Source organism: Siniperca chuatsi, linkage group LG19, assembly GCF_020085105.1.
Source record: "Siniperca chuatsi isolate FFG_IHB_CAS linkage group LG19, ASM2008510v1, whole genome shotgun sequence".
NCBI classification, from domain to species: Eukaryota; Metazoa; Chordata; class Actinopteri; order Centrarchiformes; family Sinipercidae; genus Siniperca; species Siniperca chuatsi.
Window position 1 is genome coordinate 26331175 of NC_058060.1, and position 23777 is coordinate 26354951.

Consider the following 23777-nt stretch of genomic DNA (forward strand, 5'->3'; position numbering starts at 1 on the left):
TAGAGAAAAGGAGAGCAGCTTTCAAGAAATGTGTCTTAGCAATCGAGAGAAACTGTAACTTGTTCAGCCCCCTGATCCGTCTTGACCAAACTTTGTTCAAACTCACAGAATGTTATTTTAACTTTTTGTCAGGCTGAACATGCGCAGCTTGATTTAAGGGAAATAAAGGGTTAAAAGGGCCTTAAAGTCCTGGCAGGGTTTGGGGGATTTCTACACCTGATTTCTTTTTAACCAAAGTCTACACTTAGTGACCTGGTGCATCCGCTATCAGTCCGGCCGCGTCTTGGCTTCAATCCGCAATCACAGTCTGATTCTGGTGCCAAACCTGCTCTGTGTCAGTGACTCACACTCGAAAGCGAAAGTTTGACAGTGATCAGCTGGTTCAGATTGAGTTTTAAATACGACACAGCAGAACAGAAGGAGGGACACAAGTCACGGTGAGTGTTAATACACTATTATTATTATTATTTGTGTTGTAATGATTCTGTCAGAGGCGCTTCCTCACAGTTCAACGAGCGAGAAAGCTTTAAAACCAGCGCAGCCATAATAATCCAAACCGCAGTTTCCTTCGTTATGTTATCATGAGGCCGAGACTGAACCTTTGTGGACACAAACACCAACATGCAGCGGACATGTTGCAGCCCTGGAGTCTGGACAGATGAGGAAATGGATCAGCTGACTTTGTGGATCTTTCATTGAGTTTCACGCGCACAGATTCTTTAAAGCTTTCAGGTTTGACTGATTTGTTCTTTCAGTAAGTGACTTTCCTGTGTGAAGAGAATTTGAATTTGAACACATTAGATTATAGTCCAAGGCCTCAGACACTGACTGAAGAGAACATCCAAACGCATTCATCTTTGTTTTAAATGTCAAATACGCGAACACGCACGCACGCGCGTGCTCAGGTGATTTCAGCTGATTCGGGTCATTTCCAATAAGTGCAGTAGAGAAATCTGATCAGGTGATCCAGGTAGCCAACAGGGAGGACGCTGTAAAACAATAAAACAGAAATGAGCAGTCAGCTGGTCGAAGGAGCAACAAGTCTGCGGACTGCAGAGGGAAGAAGGCTGATTTTCTTAATTTAAGCTTTATTTAACCAGGAAGTCCCTGTATATTTCAATCTCTTTTCTGAGGGCCAAGACAGCAAACACAAGTAAAACACAACATACACACATCAAACACACCGGGAAGAGACTCAAAGCAGTTGCATTTCTCACAGACTTTTAACCTGGCTTTAAAGTTTTCCTCAGGGACGAGATTATTAAAATGTAATATCTCTGCAGATTATATGAGTCAGCTCAGTGCAAACCTTTGGAACCTGGTACGGTTCATCTGTAGACATGAAGTCCAGGTGTCAGACGCATAAAACTGTAGATTCACGACTAAAACTGTGAACACTTTCTCTTCATCAGGTTTATACAGCTGTGTGTTCGTCTGGTTCTGGTTTATAAATGTCAGTTATTGTTGAACTGGAGCCTCACGTCACCTCCAGCAGTGAGACACAAACCGACGTAGAAACAACTTAAACATCTGTTTGCATGTCGATACTTCAGTCTGCTCCACCTTCATCAGACCTGTTCATGAGAAGAAGAGCAGTTTCAGCGACTGTGTGGCATCAGCGAGGTTCTGCAACAGAACAGCTGTGCTTATTTATAACACTGCCACGAATCCATCACATGTAAACATCATCAGCTGTGATATTTATCACCATTATTAAACATCAGAAGGACGATCAATGATTAATCAGTAGAGCTGACATTGAGCCAGACTCATTCATCATTCGTTTATACAGCGGGCCACTGATTGGCTGGATAAGACACACAGTTTTAATGAGACTGACTTGGTATTTGTTGTGTGTGTGTGTGTGTGTGTGTGCAGGTTTACTGGTTCCCCTCTCAGACTGACTCAAGTCCAGAAGATGAATGATTTGGAGGAAGAGAAGGACAGAGCAGAGTCTCCAGTATCTATGAAGAGTGACTGGTCCAAAGGTCCTCCTCCTGACTTCAGTAATGATCCTGGACCATCAGACACACAGTAAGGGAACCTCTGCACCGCTGCACTGAAACAGCTCATACGCCTCTCAGTCTAATCTGAGGATCCCACTGACTTCATGACAGAAATCAAACTTTAAAAACAGCGCAGCCATAATAATCCAAACCGCAGTTTTCCTTCGTTATGTTATCATGAGGCCGAGACTGAACCTTTGTGGACACAAACACCAACATGCAGCGGACATTTTGCAGCCCTGCAGTCTGGACAGATGAGGAAATGGATCAGCTGACTTTGTGGATCTTTCATTGAGTTTCACACACACAGATTCTTTAAAGCTTTCAGGTTTGACTGATTTGTTCTTTCAGTAACTGATTCAAACACAAACAGTCTCACTGATTTGCTGTGTGAAAAGAATTTGAATATGAACGTGAGGACTCTGGAGACACAACAGAGACCTGCCCCACACCACAAACCTTACTCAAACTTAACCTGCGCTCTTCAAGCTCAAGTCTTTTCATTTCCATCTGCAAGAATAGTGATTCTTTGCGCTGCTCAAACGTTAACCCAGCTTCACTAGAGGCAGACGTATCAACCGTGTCCCATACAGCACCAACAGCATGCAATGTAGACTGGAGAGCGCCCACTTCCAACAGATTTTCTTTTAGAACATTTTTCATGTTCTCTTTCAACGGCTTATCCCCAACATCCATCTTAAAATGCTCTGCGATTTTTACTCATTGCTCCTGCAAACAAAGTTCCAATAACTCCTCCGACGGAGCTCTTAATAATTCCTCAACAGTAGCCATAACTGAGGAAGACCAGAGGATTAACCTTACCTGCCTGAATACGCCCACCCCCCAGGAACTTTTGTGCAAAAACAGATTTCACGTTAGGCCAACCCTCCAGCAGCCAGAGCTAAAACAGCCCATACACAGCCAAAACATCAGCGCAGCCCTGTCCCTCTAACTGCCTAACCAGAATCTAATTAAAGTCCCCCCCTAGTCTTCAGGTGTTACTTGTGGTGGGTACATACACACTGTAACCCACACATTTATCTTTGTTTTAAATGGGACGGTGTAGTCCCTCATTCGTCCAGGAGTGTTCTATCGTAGAAAAGGTTTCAGTCGCAGTCATCTGGACGCTGTTTTCAGAATCAAGACGTTTGTTTTAAATGTCAAATAACATACACACACACACACACACACACACACATCAAGGGCAAAGTGGTAGACTTCGGGCGGACGGCCCGGGGGCTGGACATGTGCAGAGCTGAGGACCTCGGGCAAACGGCCCAGGGACTGGACAAGTGCGGAGCGCAACTCATGATGTCCGCGTCGAAGATCAAAACCATCTCAGGAGAATACTACAAAATAAAACAGGAAATATGACTAAACCTCAAATTATAACAGTGAACGCAGAGGCAGAAATATGCAGACTCTCTTCATCAGGTTTATACAGCTGTGTGTTCGTCTGGTTCTGGTTTATAAATGTCAGTTATTGTAGAACTGGAGCCTCACGTCACCTCCAGCAGTGAGACACAAACCGACGTAGAAACAACTTAAACATCTGTTTGCATGTCGATACTTCAGTCTGCTCCACCTTCATCAGACCTGTTCATGAGAAGAAGAGCAGTTTCAGCGACTGTGTGGCATCAGCGAGGTTCTGCAACAGAACAGCTGTGCTTATTTATAACACTGCCACGAATCCATCACATGTAAACATCATCAGCTGTGATATTTATCACCATTATTAAACATCAGAAGGACGATCAATGATTAATCAGTAGAGCTGACATTGAGCCAGACTCATTCGTCATTCGTTTATACAGCGGGCCACTGATTGGCTGGATAAGACACACAGTTTTAATGAGACTGACTTGGTATTTGTTGTGTGTGTGCAGGTTTACTGGTTCCCCTCTCAGACTGACTCAAGTCCAGAAGATGAATGATTTGGAGGAAGAGATGGACAGAGCAGAGTCTCCAGTATCTATGAAGAGTGACTGGTCCAAAGGTCCTCCTCCTGACTTCAGTAATGAACCTGGACCATCAGACACACAGTAAGGGAACCTCTGCACCGCTGCACTGAAACAGCTCATACACCTCTCAGTCTAATCTTCTTCTTCTTCTTTTCCTTTCGGCTATTCACTTTCAGGGGTCGCCACAGCGAATCATGTGCCTCCATCTAACCCTGTCCTCTGCATCCTCTTCACTCACATCAGTTAACTTCATGTCCTCTCTCACTACATCCATAAATCTCCTCTTTGGTCTTCCTCTAGACCTCCTGCCTGGCAGCTCCAACCTCAGCATCCTTCTACCAATATATTCATAGTCTCTCCTCTGAACATGTCCAAACCACCTCAATCTGGCCTCTCTGACTTTATCTCCGAAACATCTAACACGAGCTGTCCCTCTGATGTCCTCGTTCCTGATCCTGTCCGTCCTTGTCCCTCCCAAAGAGAACCTCAACATCTTAAGCTCTGCTGCCTCCAGCTCTGCCTCTTGTCTTTCCTTCAGTGCCGCTGTCTCTAAGCTGTACAACATCACTGGTCTCACCACCGTCTTGAACACCTTTCCTTTCATTCTTGCTGATACTCTTTTATCACACAACACACCTGACACTTTTCTCCGCCCGCTCCAACCTGCTTGCACTCGCCTCTTCACCTCTTTTCCACAGTCTCCATTGCTCTGAACTGTTGACCCTAAGTACTTAAAGTCCTGCACCTTCTTCACCTCTGCTCCCTGTAACCTCACTGTTCCACCTGGGTCCCTCTCACTGACGCACCTGTATTCTGTCTTACTGCGGCTAAGCTTCATTCCTCTGTTTTCCAGAGCAGACCTCCATCTCTCTAGATTTTCCTCCACCTGCTCCCTGCTCTCACTACAAATCACAATGTCATCCGCAAACATCATAGTCCATGGAACTAGTCAGAAACTCTACTGCCACCTCTCCTAGACACTTCCATACCTCCACAGGTATGTCATCAGGACCAACTGCCTTTCCACTCTTCATCCTCTTCAACGTCCTCCTCACTTCACTCTAATCTTTGCTACTTCCTGCTCCACACCAGTCACCTCTTCTACTCTTCATTCCCTCATTCATCAACTCTTCAAAGTACTCCTTCCATCTTCCCATCACACTCCCGGCACCTGTCAATACATTTCTATCCTTATCTTTAATCACCCTAACCTGCTGCACATCCTTCCCATCTCTATCTCTTTGTCTGGCCAACCTGTACAAATCCACCTCTCCCTCTTTAGTGTCCAACCTAGCATACAAGTCCTCATATGCTCTTTGTTTGGCCTTTGCCACCTCTACCTTCACCTTACACTGCATCTCCCTGTACTCCTGTCTACTCTCTTCAGTCCTCTCAGTGTCCCACTTCTTCTTAGCTAACCTCTTTCTCTGTATACACTCCTGAACTTCCTCGTTCCACCACCAAGTCTCCTTGTCCGCTTTCCTCTTTCCAGATGACACACCGAGTACCCTTATACCTGTCTCCCTGATCACATTAGCTGTAGTGGTCCAGTCATCTGGGAGCACTTCCTGACCACCCAGAGTCTGTCTCAGCTCAGCATCCTGTGTTGTCTGGCTACACTCTCCCCTACCACTACTTTACAGTCACTGGTCTCTTTCAGATTACAACGTCTACACAAGATGTAGTCCACCTGAGTGCTTCTGCCTCCGCTCTTATATGTCACCCTATGTTCCTGCCTCTTCTGGAAGAAAGTGTTCACTACAGCCATTTCCATCCTCTTTGCAAAGTCTACCACCATCTGTCCTTCTGCGTTCCTGTCCTGAAGACCAAACCTGCCCATCACATTCTCATCACCTCTGTTCCCTTCACCTACATGCCCATTGAAATCTGCACCAATCACCACTCTCTCACCTCTGGGGATGCTCTGCATCACTTCATCTAACTCACTCCAGAATTTCTCCTTCTCTTCTAACTCACATCCTACCTGTGGGGCATAACCACTCACAACATTAACACCAATGAACATCGCCCCTTCAATTTCCAGCTTCAGACTCATCAACCTGTCTGATACTCTTTTCACCTCTAGAACATTCCTCACAAACTCCTCTTTCAGGATAACTCCTACTCCGTTTCTCTTCCTATCTGATCCATGGTAGAACAACTTGAACCCTGCTCCTAAGCTTCTAGCCTTGCTACCTTTCCACCTGGTCTCCTGGACACACAGTATGTCCACCTTCCTTCTCTGCATCATGTCAATCAACTCTCTAGCCTTCCCTGTCATAGTCCCAACATTCAAAGTCCCTACTGTCAGTCCTACATTCTTAGCTTTCCTCTTCTCTCTGCCTACGAACACACCTTCCTCCTCTCCTTCTTCGTCTTTGACCAACAGTAGTCCAATTTCCACCGGTACCCTGTGGCGGTCGTTGTTAACCCGGGCCCCGACCGATCCGGTATGGAAGTCATTTTCACGATTCGCATTTTTAATTTGGCATGTGTTTTACGTTGGATGCCCTTCAGAAGATAAATAGTGGCCTTGACTGCTGAGAACCAGGCCTTATTACGGCCTTACCAGGCTTTATTAAAAACAGGCTTATATCAGAGACAGACCTCTAGTTCTGATTTATCATGTTTAATATAGATATTTTAATAATAATAATTTAAATAGTTTATTAACAGTTAGTAGACTAGTATGTAAACTACATTGTGCCTATAATATAGTGCAAATTATTATCAAAAAGAATAAATGACAAATTCACTCAGTAATTAACCTAAAGTCATGAGTCAAAACACACACACTTTATTTTGACAGCAGTGGAACTAACAGGGTGTATTTACATTGTGCATAAAATGTAGTGCAAAATTATTATAAAAACAAACAAAAAGCAAAACAAAATGTAAGATCAAACTAAAATGAAGATAACAAAATAGCTATTAAACTATATAGGGCCTGCATCATGGTGGACATTTTCTCCTCAGAAGTCAGGAGTCAACTCGGGCGGGACTGTGTTTTTAAGTCAACACTCACACACTTGGAATGAACAGTACTGTATTTCGTGCATATAACATAGTGCCAAATATTATCAAAACGAATAGACAAAAAAATGTAAGCTCAAACTAAAATGACACACTTAAAAAGATAAGTTATTTATAAAGAGTGCTGTTCTAAGTGCAATGAGATAACTTCTGTTGAATTGGCGCTATATAAATAAAACTGAATTGAATTGAACACCTATTTCTGTGACATGCAAATTTACTAAGTGTGTGAAACAGTGAGAACAAACAGCTAACGTTTTTAAATCCCAACATTTTCATTAGTTAATGGGTTGATGGCAACAGCCCATGCATTAGCCTATTTATAAAATATTAAATACATACATACATACATACATACATACATACATATATATATATATATATATATATATATATATATATATATATATATATATATATAAAATATTAAATACATACATATACATATATATATATATATATATATATATATATATATATATATATATATATATAAATTCCATTCTGTCCGAGCCCGATCAAACACTGTTTTAATAATAATTAAAATTTGAAACGGTAATAATAACCGTCTGAAATTTTACCGTTAACCGTTTCATTCCTAGTGGCAGTATGATGCTATCTTACCATCTACATAGAACTGGCAAATCTTGAAATTGATTTTTTAATTTAATGGAAGTTTCATGGTGTTTTTTAATCATAGCAGGCATAATGAATTCTCTTCCACCCCATAGACAGAGGAAGAGGAGTCATGTTTCTGTGGAGGAGCAGCCGTCCTGCTGTGCTTTGTGTCAAGACGTCCTGAAGGATCCAGTCTCTACCAGCTGTGGACACTGGTCCTGCAGACGGTGCATCACCTCATACTGGGACCAGTCTGCTTCATCAGGAGACTCCTCCTGTCCCCAGTGTGGAAAAAGACCAAGAACAAGACCTGGACTGCAGACAGCCAGTCAGACCAGCACTGTACAAAGTAAGATAGTAAATGTATTTGTTTTCATTCCAATTTTTAAAACTAGGATACAATTACATTTTTTTAAGAATGAGTCTCTGTTCTCTCTCAGTCAGCAGTGGTGTGCAGGAGGTTTTAGATGAACATAAGATCAGCCTGAGGAGGAGATGTGAACGTGTGACTGAAGGAAGTGATGAAACAGGAAGCAAAACACCTCTAAACAAGATCTACACTGAGCTCTACATCACAGAGGGACAGAGCGAAGAGGTTAATACCCAACATGAGGTTTGGCAGCTTGAGACAGCTTCCAAGATGAAGCCCCTCCATGACACTCCAATCAAGTGCCACGACATCTTTAAAGCCTTACCCGGCCAACAGGGACACATCAGAGTCGTTCTGACAAACGGTGTCGCTGGCGTTGGAAAAACCTTGAAAGTGCAGAAGTTCACTCTGGACTGGGCAGAGGGCTTGGAAAACCAAGACGTCAGTCTGCTGATTCTGCTTTCGTTCAGGGAGCTGAACTTGATCAGAGATGAGCGGTACAGTCTTCTCCAGCTGCTCCATGTTTTCCATCCAACATTACAGAAGGTCACAGCAGAGAAGCTCGCTGTCTGTAAACTTCTGTTCATCTTTGACGGCCTGGATGAAAGCAGACTTTCACTGGATTTCCACAACAATGAGGTTGTGTCCAATGTCACACAGAAGTCATCAGTCAACGTGCTGCTGACAAACCTCATTGAGGGGAATCTGCTTCCCTCGGCTCTCATCTGGATCACTTCCCGACCTGCAGCAGCCAATCAGATCCCTCCTTCACATGTTGGCAGGGTGACAGAAGTACGAGGCTTCACTGACTCCCGGAAGGAGGAGTACTTCAGGAGGAGAGTCAGTGATGAAGAGCTGTCCAGCAGAATCATCTCGCACATCAAGACATCCAGGAGCCTCCACATCATGTGTCTGATCCCAGTCTTCTGCTGGATCACTGCTACAGTTCTGGAGCACATGTTGACTACAGACCAGAGAGGAGAGCTGCCCAAGACCCTGACTGACATGTACTCACACTTCCTGCTGGTTCAGACAAAGAGGAAGAAGCAGAAGTATGATGAGGGACATGAGACGAGTCCACAGGAGCTGACGGAGGCTGACAGGGAAGTTCTTCTGAAGCTGGGGAGGCTGGCGTTTGAACAGCTGGAGGAAGGAAACATCATGTTCTACCAAGAAGATCTGGAGCAGTGTGGTCTGGATGTCACTGAGGCTTTGGTGTACTCAGGAGTTTGTACAGAGATCTTCAGAAGAGAGAGTGTGATCTTCCAGAAAACAGTCTACTGCTTTGTTCATCTGAGCGTTCAGGAGTTTCTGGCTGCCGTCTACATGTTCCACTGTTACACCAACAGGAACACAGAGGTACTGGAGGACTTCCTGGGAAAAGACTGGGACAATGAAAATACTGGTTGTTTCCTGAAAGATGACAGTAATCATAATTACTCATCCCTGGACGTCTTCCTAAAGAAAGCCATGGAGAAATCTCTCAAAAGTAAAAATGGTCACCTGGACCTGTTTGTTCGCTTCCTTCATGGCCTCTCTCTGGAGTCCAACCAGAGACTCATAGGAGGCCTGTTGGGTCAAACAAAGAGAAGATCAAAAAGCATCCAGAGAGCAATCAACAACCTGAAGGAGATGAACAGTGATGAGATCTCTCCTGACAGAGGCATCAACATCTTCCACTGTCTGATGGAGATGAACGACCACTCAGTACATCAGGAGATCCAAGAGTTCCTGAAGTCAGAGAACAGATCAGAGAAGGAACTCTCTGAGATCCACTGCTCAGCTCTGGCCTACATGCTGCAGATGTCAGAGGAGGTTCTGGATGAGTTGGACCTGAAGAAGTACAACACATCAGAGGAGGGACGATTGAGACTGATTCCAGCTGTGAGGAACTGCCGAAGAGCTCTGTAAGTACCAATGTGAATATCAACATTTAATAACAGTATTTAACAGTTGGTGCCATAAGTATTGTTACATTGGATTGTGTAGCCATTGTATTGTTCATCTCTGCTCTGCTGTGATAGTCACAATTTTAACCCTTACAGACTTTCTGGGTGTAGACTCACAGAGACTCACTGTGAAGTCCTGCCCTCAGCTCTGCAGTCTAACCCCTCACATCTGATAGAATTGGACCTGGGTTATAACACTCATCTGAAAGATTCAGGAGTGAAGCTGATCTCTGCTGGACTGGAGAGTCCACATTGCGGTCTGAAGACTCTGAGGTGCAGAATCTTGTTTTACTCTCTTTGAAGCTTTACATAAACATTATCAGTGATTTAGTAAAGTTTTTCTTTCGTTGTAGGCTGACAGACTGTCAGGTCACAGTTAAAGCCTGTGATTCTCTGGCCTCAGCTCTCAAGTCCAACCCCTTCCATCTAAGAGAACTGGACCTGAGTAAGAACTATCTGCAAGATTCAGGAGTGAAGATGATGTTTGATTTTCTACACTCTCCACAATGTAGACTGAAGACTCTGAGGTCAGACTTCCAGATTTCTCATTTAATCATTCAAAATGTGTAACTCCTTCAAGTGAGGAAATCACATTGATTCAGAGATGTGGATAAATGGGAAATAAGGAACACAAACACATAAGCATGAAATGGCCAATTAATTTTCCAGAAGGTTATACATCTTCATGTAATGAGTAAGGGACATCAGCAACAGTGGAAATTATTTATATTGAAACTTTCAGGTAATAACACTGCTGAGTTGTTGAGTTAGGAGGTTTTTTTTCTGCTAGTGTGCTTTTGACCTTTTTGCCCTACAATGAGCCTCTCTCCCAGACTTTAAATAGTTACAATAAATACTTAATTTTATAGTTGCATGCTGTGTTCTCTATTTAGATTGAGTTCCTGCTGTTTGTCAGAGATCAGCTGTGCTTCTCTGGCCTCAGCTCTGAAGTCCAACCCCTCCCATCTGAGAGAGCTGGACCTAAGCCTGAACTTGCTGCAGGATTCAGGAGTGAAGCTACTGTCTGTTGGACTGGAGAGTCCACACTGTAGACTGGAGACTCTGAGGTCAGGTCATAACCTTGTTTTACTCTTATAGGTGTTTTAGGTTACATGTCAAAAGTCTTACCCTTTCTTTTTGAACTTGTGTTTGCTGAAAAGCTGTAGGTAGGTGTTTCCTATGTTGCTGTTTTTTTGTTTTTCCTTCCCTGCTTTTCTGGGGATTATAACAATGTTAAGCTAGAATAAACAAATCATAGTTTTAGCAGTCATCTTTGCACTGTATATCGTAGAAAAGGTTTCAGTCGTAGTCATCTGGACACTTTTTTCAGAATCAAGACGTTTCGGCTCCCATCCGGAAGTCATTCTCAATTGTCTGTGTTTTCGAGTTCCCGAACCAGATCCACGGTTTTCTGCCCAAAATTCTTCAAAATAAGTCCCTCGTTCGTCCAGGAGTGTTCTATCGTAGAAAAGGTTTCAGTCGTAGTCATCTGGACACTGTTTTCAGAATCAATTCTACAATTGAGAATGACTTCCGGATGGGAGCCGAAACGTCTTGATTCTGAAAACAGTGTCCAGATGACTACGACTGAAACCTTTTCTACGATAGAACACTCCTGGACGACTGAGGGACTACACCGTCTTACCTTTGCACTGTATGTTACAGAGATGAAAGTGACATTTATTGTCTCCTCAATTTATTGCATGTGTTGCAATTACAGACTCGAATGCTGCAGTTTGTCAGAGATCAGCTGTGCTACTCTGGCCTCAGCTCTGAAGTCCAACCCCTCCCATCTGAGAGAGCTGGAGCTGAGTAACAACTACCTGCAGGATTCAGGAGTGAAGCTGCTGTCTGCTGGACTGGAGAATCCACATTGTAGACTGGAGATTTTGAGGTATACTCTGAAGGAGTATTTTCCTGACTATACAAATACCCAGTCAACAGATCGAGGGTGTGAAATGCAGGCACATACTTTACATTAAAAATGTTGAGTACTGACACAGATACTCAGAATCATTTAAAAAAGGCAAATGCCCATTGTAAGATTTTTTATCTGAAGCCATCCCCATTCCCTGAAAGTAATTTACACCTTAATGCCAGAGCATTAGATACTGCAGTTTTGAACAAGCTGTTCAAAAATCATCATTTTACATCAGGTCTCTCTCCCTCTATCTGTCTCCCCTCACTTGATAGATCAAGATTTTACCCTTGAATGTCTGAGGTGAAACTAGGTATGGAAATTTTTAAGAATTTAATTTAAGTAATTTAATTGAAGTTACTTATTAAACGTTAAATATTTAAAAAGTAGCTGCAGCAGACGATGCTGAAATTAGGAAGAGTGACATCTTCTGCAAGGTGTCAAGGAGATTCTAAGCATGTTTGAGTCAGGATTCACTCAAATCGCACAGACATACCTTCTCAAAACAGGGTGAGAGACAGATTATTGGACCATGAAATATTATAGGCCAGATTTTCCTTCAGGTGCAAACCCAGCAGTAGTGCAAACCCAGTCTTAATGCAACTAATGCATTTTTTTGCGCCTATTTGGTGATTTCCTGACCCCAAACTCCTGACCAGAGTCCTGCACAGGTCCAGTTTGCAAACATATACCTGCACTTCACCCGCAAAGGTCAACATGAACCAAACCAACATGAATCCAGCCGTTACCCGCAATGATCTCTGAATCAATTCTACACCCGACCTGTTACAGTTCAATCAGGAGAGACTTCATCTGAGTAAACAAATAATATATTTTATTGCCATATGCACAATAAAGATGTGAGACTCTTTGGTGATTAGACCTCATTGTGACGTCATCATATTTTAAGGGGGTAGTGAAGCCATGAGTAGTGTAGGATACCCCCTGATGGAGTCTAGACACTGGTGGTCCTGGTGATGGGATGAAGAGAATGGCTGAAGATCTGGATGTGATGAGGAGCGGACTCTGATGAGCTCAACCTGGTTAATGGATATGATGAACTGGAGGTGAATAGGGTCTCAACAATTTCACACTGAAATGTGTGAAGCTAATATTAGTGGAGATACCGCATTTCAGTCTGGGGAAGGCCTAAGTCATCTGCTGTAAAATGCTGCAGCAATGCTGTAAGTTTGGGTTTTATTTGCCCATCCACCCCATCCAATACAAAGGAGGTGAATGAAATTTCAACAAACCTCATTGGAGAGAGTTTCCATAGAGACTATTTCTTCAGTAGAGAATAGTCCCTATGAAAACAGTAGACAGTGTGTTCTATGGATCATCCATTTAACTCCATTGTATTGGGCACTGTTTCTGCTTTTTTAACGCTGTGAGCAGCACAAATTAAACTCCAGTCACCTCCATTGTATTGGGGTGGACAAATAAAATCAAAACTATCTCCTACTTATAATGTTTACAGCGTCTTTTCCACATTGCGCTGAGGTGCACCTTGTTTTTGCTATGATGAACAAAATTGCAAAAAATTGTTAGCCATGCCCATATGCATTTGCGCAACGTGTCTGAGCTTGTGTTGATGTTAGCGCCCAGTTTCAGGAAACTATGGCCCTCTATGTACAAGCAGGTTTTCTATTTATTATATTTTATAAGTCAATACTGTCTTTTTTTATTCAGACTGAGGGTCTGCAGGTTGTCAGAGACCAGCTGTGCTTCTCTGGCCTCAGCTCTGAAGTCCAACCCCTCCCATCTGAGAGAGCTGGAGCTGAGTAACAACGAGCTGCAGGATTCAGGAGTGAAGCTGCTGTCTGCTCTACTTGAAATTCCACACTGTAAACTGGAGACTCTCAGGTTGGCTGACATACTGTAATTTACGCTTGCAGATCTCCTATCTGAAATGAAAAGGGCTTATGTATTGTATTACTTGTGAACAGGTGCCAGCTGAAAGATTGTAGGTTTTAAGTACTGTGTGTCTGATTCGATGTTTATCCTATAATTATAGACTTGGTGGCTGTGAACTGACACAGATCAGCTGTGCTTCTCTGGCCTCAGCTCTGAAGTCCAACCCCTCCCATCTAAGAGAGCTGGACCTGAGTGAAAACAAGCTGCAAGATTCAGGAGTGATGCTGCTGTCTGCTGGACTGGAGAATCCACACTGTAGGCTGGAAACTCTGAGGTAGAGTCTTTATATCCTTTATGTGAAGCTCTACTTAAGAAGTAGCATTGCTTTTAATTTTTTTCAATCATCATTTTTCTGTAGGTTGAAACACTGTCTGGTCACAGATGAAGGATGTGCTTATTTGGCATCAGCTATGAAGTCCAACCCGTCCCATGTGAGAGAGCTGGACCTGAGATTAAACTACAGGATGCAGGATTTTGGAGTGATGCTGCTATCTGCAGGGCTGGAGAGTCCATACTGCAGATTGGAGAATCTGAGGTTATTGCCAAACACAATTTAAATAATAATCCATCAGGTTTCAGTCCTGGTTGATTTTGTAGCATCTGTGGTTGCCGTGGTAACAGCAGGTGGTGTAATACTACATCAACTGGTGTATCTGTTTACAGTGCAGCCAAACAAACTAAGGCTGTTTTAATAAAGAAGTCAGTCAATAATAATTTCAACCTCTATCTGATTGCACGCTGCACACACAGCCAGTAGTTGCTGAGGAGCTGGAGGTTTGCAGCCTGTTGCCTGCAGCTCTTAATCTAACAGCTCACTGTGGCTGCACTTCGCTGACAACATCAACTCATGCACTGACTTGTTTTCACTTGTTGTGATAATGTGTAAGTGGCCTGCAGACCTGCAGATAACTGTTTTCACTCTACAGGGTGACATAAACCTGGATTAAAGATGACAACCCAACACGATGTGAGTACTGGCACAACATTTCCCACAGATCTGTTTTCCATTCCATTTTAAATGTATCCACATGCAGAAAACATGTTCTGTTTTCCTGTTGAAATTCCTGTGACCGACTACAAATGAAACTAAATAATCACAATATATTTTTTCACCTGGTATCCCCATTCTCTCATTCAGAATTCAGCATTACTCAGTTAACTTTACCTCCGTTTTTCTTGATAGTAAAGTAATATCCTCCTCCCTTCAATAACAGAATCCCATTGGACGCATTGTGAAGGTCAGCATATTTGTAGGCAAAGTTCAATTTAGTCAAGGCTGCAAATCAAGGTAGTGCCCAAAAGCACACACCTGCTCTATAGGCTTGGTGACATAGTGGTTATACTCGCAGGGATTTGGTGAACTACTGTAGCTGGCAAGCTAATCAACCAGCCTGCCTGGCTAGCACTAGTTAGTCTCAATACCTTCTTTCTATTTTCTCTGTCCTGAACTGAATTTCCCCGCCCTGACATTTGTTGTCAGGATAGTTCATCATTTCATTCAATAAAGATTTTAAAAGGGTGTAGGGTATGCACATCCAAAAAAAGTTTTACAGGTGCTGGATCAAAAACCAAAGTAAAGCCCTGACGAAGATCTTTGCTTGATCGAAACGTTGCTCAATAAAAATTGATGGGAGTTATTAGTACAGTGTGCTGATCTTCTGTTTGATTCTTTCAATAAAGTAAAGAGTTTAAACAGTTTATTGAAAAGCTTTATTTGTACCATCGACTCTGAACTGTGTGTAAACCAGGTCTCTGTTGTGGAGCAGTTTAAACTCTGATGGAGGAGTTTTAATAAGCCATGATAGCTTCCTCCATTTTGGACTCGCTGACTCTCCGTCCCCTTAAGGGTCAGCTCTGTCAAATCAGCTTGTTTTTGGTCGTGTCAAAGTTTATCAAAGTTGAACTCGACACAAGAAATGTGTGCAGATTTACTTCTGTCCCACGAGTGAATCCACTAAACACATGGACTCGATTGAAATTAATTGATTTTGTTTGTTTTAAATATGTTAAGTTAACGTTGATGTCTGCTGTGTGTTGTCTTGTCTCTATCAGATAGAGGCTATCTCTGGATGGGATCAGAGGGTTGACGGACATGAAAGAGCTGCAGATGAACTCAACACTTTCTGAGCTTCTGAGTTTCAAACTGGAAAAACACGCCAACGGGACAGGTCACATTTCTTTCCACAAAAATCAGCTTCTGAGTAAGTTTCCGGTTAAGAAACAGGAAATGCAAAAGGCACAATAATGCATCTTATATCTACGATTCCTCATTTAAATTGTTCAGAATGTCTGAAAGATTTTACGACCAGCAGGTCACATCATCATGGAAACAACTCGTAGTTCACTCATCAGTTTGACTCCCAGTTGTTCTAACTCAGATTATAATTTCATAAATTAATGTAGGAGCACACTCACACTCTGCTATGAGGGATAAATGAATCACATGGTTAAAACAGTGCACACATCTTAATGAACCTCTATTACTGCCACTATTGTGGTAAACATTTCCTGACCATGGACAGATTATGAGACAACGGGCCAACGACTGATGACCACACTGATGTACATCTTAATCACAGCACTTTATTCAGCACCAGCAGTATACAGCTAAACAGATGAATATATACAGTAGCTTATATGAGATACTTTAATCAGTTATATGCACAGTGAAAAAAATGGCGGGTTGTGGTAACATGCAGTACAGCAAAACATCAAGTCATTAATATAATTATTAAACCTGCCACACATGAAAACACACGTTTAGCCACTGAAATACTGTTTGAAATGAAGACTTTAATATAATTTAAATACAGCTCACCTTGAAATTCTCCTGCACTTGAAAATATCCTCAAAATCAATTTACTTTGGTTAAAAAGTGATACATTTTGTGAATCGAATGTCGTGGGACACATTTTATCACGAGTGATTATAAAAGACAAAACACATTATTAAGTCTCATTTTATTGATGTGAAGTTCATATTTTTATTTGTTTTATGGAATCAAAATTGATGCACGGACACACATTGCAGGCCTCCACATAATCAACTGATGACATGTCTTTGATTATTTATTGACGACTTTTTAATCTTTTTGGTTTTGTGATTTTATAAATATATTGTGAAATTCTGTTATGTGAAACAAACTAAACTGCACTGAATAGAGTGAAAATAGTTGTGTATAAATATTTCAAATGATGTATTAACTGATGATTAATCAAATGGTTGCAAGTTGTTATTTTGTGTTTTTCTTATATAAAAGTGTTGACTCGAATCATTACTGAGGTTCCTGTTCCCTTAGTGCCTTTTAATCAGCTTAACATCGAAACATCTGGAGACAAATCTGACACTAAATTACGACAGATGTTTTGTGATGTATGAACTGATCTCAGACTGACGGCTTGAGTTTCTTATCAGTTGGTGATTAGAGCTTCAACACTAACAGTTAATTGTAATAATGGATTGTTTAAAGCATTAAAGGATCTCCTGTCTGTCGCCGACTGTTGTCTTTTCTGATTGTGTCTGACAGTAAATTTGATTTGATGCTCAGATATTTTAAAACAATGATCTTTTATAAAAACTGTTATTTACCTTCTTTCTGAAAGTGAGATGTTCAGATTGATACCACTCTCATGTCTGTGTGTTAAGTGCGCATCAGGGATCAGGACATGGTTAGCTTAGCTTAGCATAAAGACTGGAAGCAGGGAGAAACTGTTAGCTTGGCTCTGTCCACAGTTCAAAAATACACCTACCAGCCGCTCCAAAGCTCACTGATGAACATTTTGTACTTTTTTGTTTTAATCTGTACACAAAAGGAAATAAAAAACAACAACATTTGTTTCTTCAGTAGGCCTGACTGTTATAACACAAAGAGCCAAACCCAGGAAAACAAAAATCATGCCCTCATGCTCACCCCCTGTTTTTAAGTACGTTATTAAATATGAATCACTGATTTAGTTTAGACAAACCAGCAGTAAACAGGAATAATCAGTCAGCTTCATCTGGAGCAGCAGGATTTTACACATCAGTCATTCAACACTGAATGAAAGAGGGCATTCATCAGAGTCTGAAAAGTAGTCCAGAATCACCTCCCTCCCTGACGAGCTGCATTCTCTGCAGATCAGCAGGTGAAGCTGAACAGAAGAAACAGTGTTCAGGTTTGGATTGGAGCTGAGCTTTTATCTGTTGTGAGGAAGTGAAACTCTCAGACGTTCACCGTCTCTGAGAAGTGAAAATGGCTCAGCGAGGAGTTCAGCCGGACAAAGAGAAGTTCTGCTGTCCGATCTGTCTGGATCTACTGAAGGAGCCGTGATTATTCCCTGTGGGCACAGCTACTGCATGAGCTGTATTAAAAAACACTGGGATGAAGAGGAGCAGAAGAAAATTCGCAGCTGTCCTCAGTGCAGAAAGGGCTTCATACCGAGGCCTGTCCTGGTGAAAAACACCATGTTAGCAGAGGTAGTGGAGCATCTGAAGAAGACTGGACTCCAAGCTGCTCCTCGTCATCACTGCAACACCGGACCTGGAGATGTGTCCTGTGATGTCTGCACTGGGAGGAAGCTGAAAGCCACCAAGTCCTGTCTGCAGTGTCTGGCCTCTTACTGTGAGCTCCACCTCCAGCCTCATTATGAATCCCCGACTTTTCAAAAACACAAGCTGGTCGAAGCCTCAGCAAAGCTCCAGGAGAACATGTGCTCTCGTCACCATGAGGTGATGAAGATGTTCTGTCGCACCGATCAGCAGGGTATCTGTTATCTCTGCTCTGTGGATGAACATAAAGGCCACGACACAGTCTCAGCTGCAGCAGAGAGGACTGAGAAGCAGAGAGAGCTCCGGGCGAGTCGGCAAAACATCCAGCAGAGAATCCAGGACAGAGAGAAAGACGTGAAGCTGCTTCAGCAGGAGGTGGAGGTCATCAATCGCTCTGCTGATAAAGCAGAGAGGGACAGCGAGACGGTCTTCACCCAGCTGGTCCGACTCATCGAGAAAAGAAGCTCCGAAGTGAAGCAGCAGCTCAGATCCCAGCAGGAAACTGAAGTGAGTCGGGCCAAAGAGCTTCAGGAGAAGCTGGAGCAGGAGATCACTGAGCTGAGGAGGAAAGACTCTGAGCTGGAGCAGCTCTCACACATAGAGGATCACAGCAGGTTTCTACAGAGTTACCCCTCGCTGTCACGACTCAGTGAGCCTACAGACTCACCCAGCATCAATATCCGTCCTCTCAGGTACTTTGAGGATGTGACGGCGGCTGTGTCAGAGGTCCGAGATAAACTACAGGACATTCTTACTGAGGAATGGACCGAGATCTCACGGACAGAGACTGAAGTTCGTGTTTTAATGACACCAGCAGAGCCCGAGACCAGAGCTGAGTTCTTCCAATGTTCATGTCAGATCGCAGTGGATCCAAACTCAGTGAACAAAAGGCTGTTATTATCTGAGGGGAGCAGAAAAGTGACCTGGACGTTTCAACAACATTCATATTCTGATCATTCAGACAGATTCACTGACAGTCTGACTGGACGCTGTTACAAATTTACAAACAAGCATTATTTTGATACTTACCAATTATTATTCTGCACAATGAGTACTACTAAAAGTACTCATTGTGCAGAATAATATACATTATATTATTGGATTATAATTATTGATGCATTAATGTGTTCATCACTTTTATGCTGCAGCTGCTGAAGGTGGAGCTCGTTTTAATGACTTTATATTCTGCTGGGTAGTTTAATCTGTAATAATACATCATCACTTATTTGTTGATTGGATTTTGTTTTAATAATCTAATTTGTTGGTTCGTTTGTTAGTTGTCAGTTAGTTTGTTAGCCTGGAGGCTAACAGGTCAATAAGTTGACACTGTGGATTGAAACGCTGTATTTGTGTCATGGACTCCTGTCTCATAACTAGGGATGTGGTTTGATATAATTTAATCAAGTTTAATTTATCAAGTTTATGTTTCAGCGTTTGTAACTGATGTGAACAACCTGAAAATGAGTGGAGCAGCAGAATATATGAAAGGTTGATTAAAATGTTTCTGACACATTGAATGAACCTCAGCAGCTACTGACTCCAGATACTGAAGCTCTCGATTCACAACGATGAAGCTTATTGATCTGATATCAATCAAAGTTGAACTGGGAGACTGTTAACCCTCAGGTCGCAGGTCAGTTTGACCCATTTCTGTTTTTGAGTTGTCTGAAAAACTGCTTCCTCTCTCTGTTGCTCCCTGAAAGTTTTCGGGACTTCATGTTAATGAGGACACACTGATGTGTTGCTGAATGTAGTGAACACAACGATGATGTCTGTAATTAAAGAGAAATGTGTTCGTTATGGTGGTTTGACTGTGTTGACTGGTTCTGATTGGTCTGTCGGGGTCAAGATGAGGACAGAAAGACGGTGTCGTCCCTCATTCGTCCAGGAGTGGTCCATCGTAGAAAAGGTTTCAGTCACAGTCGTCTGGACGCTGTTTTCAGAATCAAGGCGTTTCGGCTCCCATCCGGAAGTCATTCTCAATTATGAAATTGTGTTTTTCACAAAAGAAAACCCCTCTTTGAACAGAAATGGTGGTCTGAGATTCAATCTGCCCAAAGTTTACCACAGTGTATTAGCACCGTGGTCACACCGATCACATGCTAATCAGGTACTTAACAGTGATGAGGGAGGTGCAGCCAGAAAACAATAGGCCTGATTACTGATTACTGGGCCATCATGGAAACTATTAGGTCAGTTTCAGGTGAAACTAGCTAATCAACAGATACTCAGGTAAACTTCTTCCTGAGGGCGGGGCTTATGTAACACAGAGTAGCTTAAATTTCTGAGTTCTCAGACCATTTTCACAATTGAGAATGACTTCCGGATGGGAGCCGAAACGTCTTGATTCTGAAAACAGCGTCCAGACGACCACGACTGAAACCTTTTCTACGATGAGGACAGAAAGTAAAAACTGATCCCCAGAAGACTGAAACATAGGTGACCATGAACGATCACAGACGATTTCTTTTATACTCAAACAGATGTGCTGTTGGTTAGTCGTATAGAAGCATGATTTCTGAGTTGGACGTTTGTGTTTGCTGTTGATGTTTGGCTCCTCAGTTATCTGAGCGTTTGTCTCTCCCTGCTGGCCGCTGGCATCAACTGCAGCTTTAAACCTCAGTTGGTCTCCAGTGATGTGATGAAACATTAGAAACTAAAGTTCTGAGAAATGTAAAGACTCAAGTAAAGTACAAGTATCCCAAAACTGTACTTCAGTGACTGTTGTGTGTAAACTACACAATAAAACGGATTAACTGGTGAGTGTGAAGGAAAACAAAACTAAAACTCGACATATTAAAAAGAAAAATCAAGATGTTTTATTCATTGTTTTTACCAACAGCAACAGATACAGCACATTTATAAAAACAGGCAGAGGGTCACTTTAACACCTTTTATGTCACCTGGTATTAACAGGTGATTTAAAGTTCACACAGTTCAGTTTGGAAACATTGAGTCAGCTGGACGACATTTTGCTACAACAAAATCAGACCAAAAAAAACCTCAAATTTGTCGCCTCCTGCTGTGAATTAAAGGTTCGTTCCACAGAAACTTCAACGCCAGACCATCAACCAACAGAGTCCAGCTGCAGACCTCACGGGACCTTCAGCTGCCTTCTTTTCTTTTACCAGATTTGGAAACGCTCACATTTCTCTGCTCAAGCCTAAAGGCTTTACGCGTTAACGTCATGTTTGTGTCGGGTTAAAAAACGTGCGTGTTAGCTGTGAAAGAAATACAAGAATACAACTTGTTAGCCTGCTGGAGAAGCTAACGTTGATGTTAGCACTACGAAAGCATGTGACACAGACTCTGTGTGAAAAAGTTTTTAAGAGACGACATTTTAAAAGAACAAGGTTCAGGAGGTGATCAGGTTCAGTCTTAGGGTGATTATTAAATTAGACTTATTGAAATAAATCAGACCATCGATGGTCCAAACTGTCCAGCGTGAGCGCCCCCTACAGTGAATCATCTGTGAACACAACTAGAAACTATAAATACATTAATTTAACAATAAAATCTATCTTTGTACAGATTCATTTAAAATTTTACACCAAAATAACAAAACAGACTTCAGATTTTTTTTAATATCTCTATAAAACAATATACATATCTTTACATACACAGTGAGTAATATTATTATATACCAGAATCATTAGAATCTCAGGTACAGCAGATAAATAGTGCTTCAGAGATACCTGGATTAAAAACTATTATAATAATGATTTATTGATTAAAAACTCTCTCTCGACCAATCAGAAACTGCGGCTAAAATGAAAGGCACCATGACGACGTGATGGAGCCGCCCCTTTATGACATCACACAGGGGGTCACTGTGGGGACACGTTGGTCAAATAATCTTCTTTCTGTCACATTTAAAGTTTACAGGATGATTTCTGAGTCGAACGGCTCTTCATTAAGTAAACCCTCGTATTGATCTGTCATTAAATCAGGTCAAACTGGTGTATCTGTTTGCAGCACACACTCATGCCGTCAGTACTTATCACATAAATATAATCCTCATTTCCTGTGGCTGCTTCACAATAAAAGCCCGTGTTTGTCCACTCGAAGTCTTTTAATGTGAAGCAGCAGCAGCAGGAAACAAAAACAGCTGATATCAGTTAGATAAAATAGGATAAAGCAGCTGTATCGTTTCCTGTGAATCGCTTGTGTGTGTGTGTGTGTGTTACTCTGTGTGTGTGTTACTGTGTGTGTGTGTGTGTGTGTGTGTGTGTGTGTGTGTGTGGGAAAGCGGACTCCGCCACTAACAATGAAAACGGCTACAGAGAGGATCGAATAGTTGTTCTCTCCGGAGAACGCCGCCATTACTGCGGGCGTCAGAGTCTGCAGCGACGGTGAAGCGGAGATGTTTGTGTTGCCGAATGAAAGACACAATCCAGGTGCATCATGGGAAACGTAGGATCCAGTGTTTCTGGACTATAAAAGTCAGGACTACTTCCTGGAGTTGTGATACTAAATCAGTTTAATGTGTTCGTGTCTGATTGGGCGACACGGAGCAACAGGACTACAAAAATCCAAATCATCTATTGGGAGGAATTTACCAGAATTTAAATTTTTAGAGGATTATATATTTATTTAGTTACTTTTCGCCGATAAAATGAGAACTACAGGTTGTGGATCGATCCCAGAGCTGATGTCATCAGAACCGAACACCTTTAAACATTTTCGGATAAAAGTTTCAACAGTAAAAGCTCCTCCGAGAGTCGATCATCAGAGACCTCTGATTGGCTCCAGCACGCGTCCATCACCCACCTGTCCCTCCAGCCTCCAGAGCAGCTGTCCAATCACAGCCCTGCAGCGACTCACCCACCAATGAAAAGCCGACTCCCTCCCCACTTCTTCCCGTCCCTCTTCTTCTTCTGTGGTGAGCGGCAAAGTCCAGAGACGCAGGATGATGATGTCACGCCGCCTCCCCCTCCTCCTCCTCACCTCCTTCACCATCTCCTTCCTCCTCCTCTGCTCCTCCCTCCTTCACCTCCTCCTTCTCTTCCTCCCCCTCTTTCCCCTCCTCCTCCCCCCCTTCTCCTGTCCCTTCCTCTGCTCCTCCCTCCTTCGCCTCCTCCTTGTCTTCCTCCCCTCCTTCGCCAGTCTCTCCTTCCTCCCCCTCTTTCCCCTCCTCCTCCCCCCCTTCTTCTGTCCCCTCCTCTGCTCCTCCCTCCTTCGCCTCCTCCTTGTCTTCCTCCCCTCCTTCGCCAGTCTCTCCTTCCTCCCCCTCTTTCCCCTCCTCCTCCCCCCCTTCTTCTGTCCCCTCCTCTGCTCCTCCCTCCTTCACCTCCTCCTTCTCTTCCTCCCCCTCTTTCCCCTCCTCTTCCCCCCCTTCTCCTGTCCCCTCCTCTGCTCCTCCCTCCTTCATCTCCTCCTTTTCTTCCTGGCCTCCTTCACCAGACTCCTCTTCCTCCCCCTCTTTCCCCTCCTCCCCCTTCTCTCCTTCCCCGGTCTCCTCCTCTGCTCCGTCTGTCTCTG

General features: G+C 42.8%; 2 protein-coding genes and 1 pseudogene across 5 annotated transcripts in view; 2 read left to right on the top strand and 1 right to left on the bottom strand.

The window, feature by feature from the left end:
* The first annotated feature begins 306 nt into the window (after positions 1-306).
* Positions 307-23777, top strand: part of LOC122866456 (NACHT, LRR and PYD domains-containing protein 12-like) — a 103342-nt gene continuing 79871 nt past the window's right edge. The window contains exons 1-14 of one of the 4 annotated variants that reach the window (XM_044176143.1): positions 307-437; positions 1879-2034; positions 3893-4048; positions 7732-7967; positions 8059-9895; positions 10034-10210; positions 10291-10464; positions 10831-11004; positions 11658-11831; positions 13545-13718; positions 13870-14043; positions 14128-14304; positions 14696-14736; positions 15822-17266. In XM_044176143.1, the coding sequence (XP_044032078.1) occupies positions 1919-2034; positions 3893-4048; positions 7732-7967; positions 8059-9895; positions 10034-10210; positions 10291-10464; positions 10831-11004; positions 11658-11831; positions 13545-13718; positions 13870-14043; positions 14128-14304; positions 14696-14705 (3579 nt within the window). In that variant the 5' untranslated portion in view covers positions 307-437; positions 1879-1918 and the 3' untranslated portion in view covers positions 14706-14736; positions 15822-17266. Of the gene's footprint in view, positions 438-1878; positions 2035-3892; positions 4049-7731; positions 7968-8058; positions 9900-10033; positions 10211-10290; positions 10465-10830; positions 11005-11657; positions 11832-13544; positions 13719-13869; positions 14044-14127; positions 14737-15821; positions 17267-23777 lie in introns of those variants that run through there. The other 3 variants (XR_006375709.1, XM_044176144.1, XM_044176145.1) reach the window with 3 other exon arrangements.
* LOC122866492 (tripartite motif-containing protein 29-like) lies at positions 17496-19124 on the top strand. Its single transcript, XM_044176246.1, is given in 3 exon segments — positions 17496-18073; positions 18076-18943; positions 18945-19124. Coding segments are annotated over 3 exon segments (1002 nt in total). The 5' UTR covers positions 17496-18000; the 3' UTR covers positions 19006-19124.
* The window catches only part of LOC122866831, a 48406-nt pseudogene continuing 48292 nt past the window's right edge, over positions 23664-23777 (bottom strand).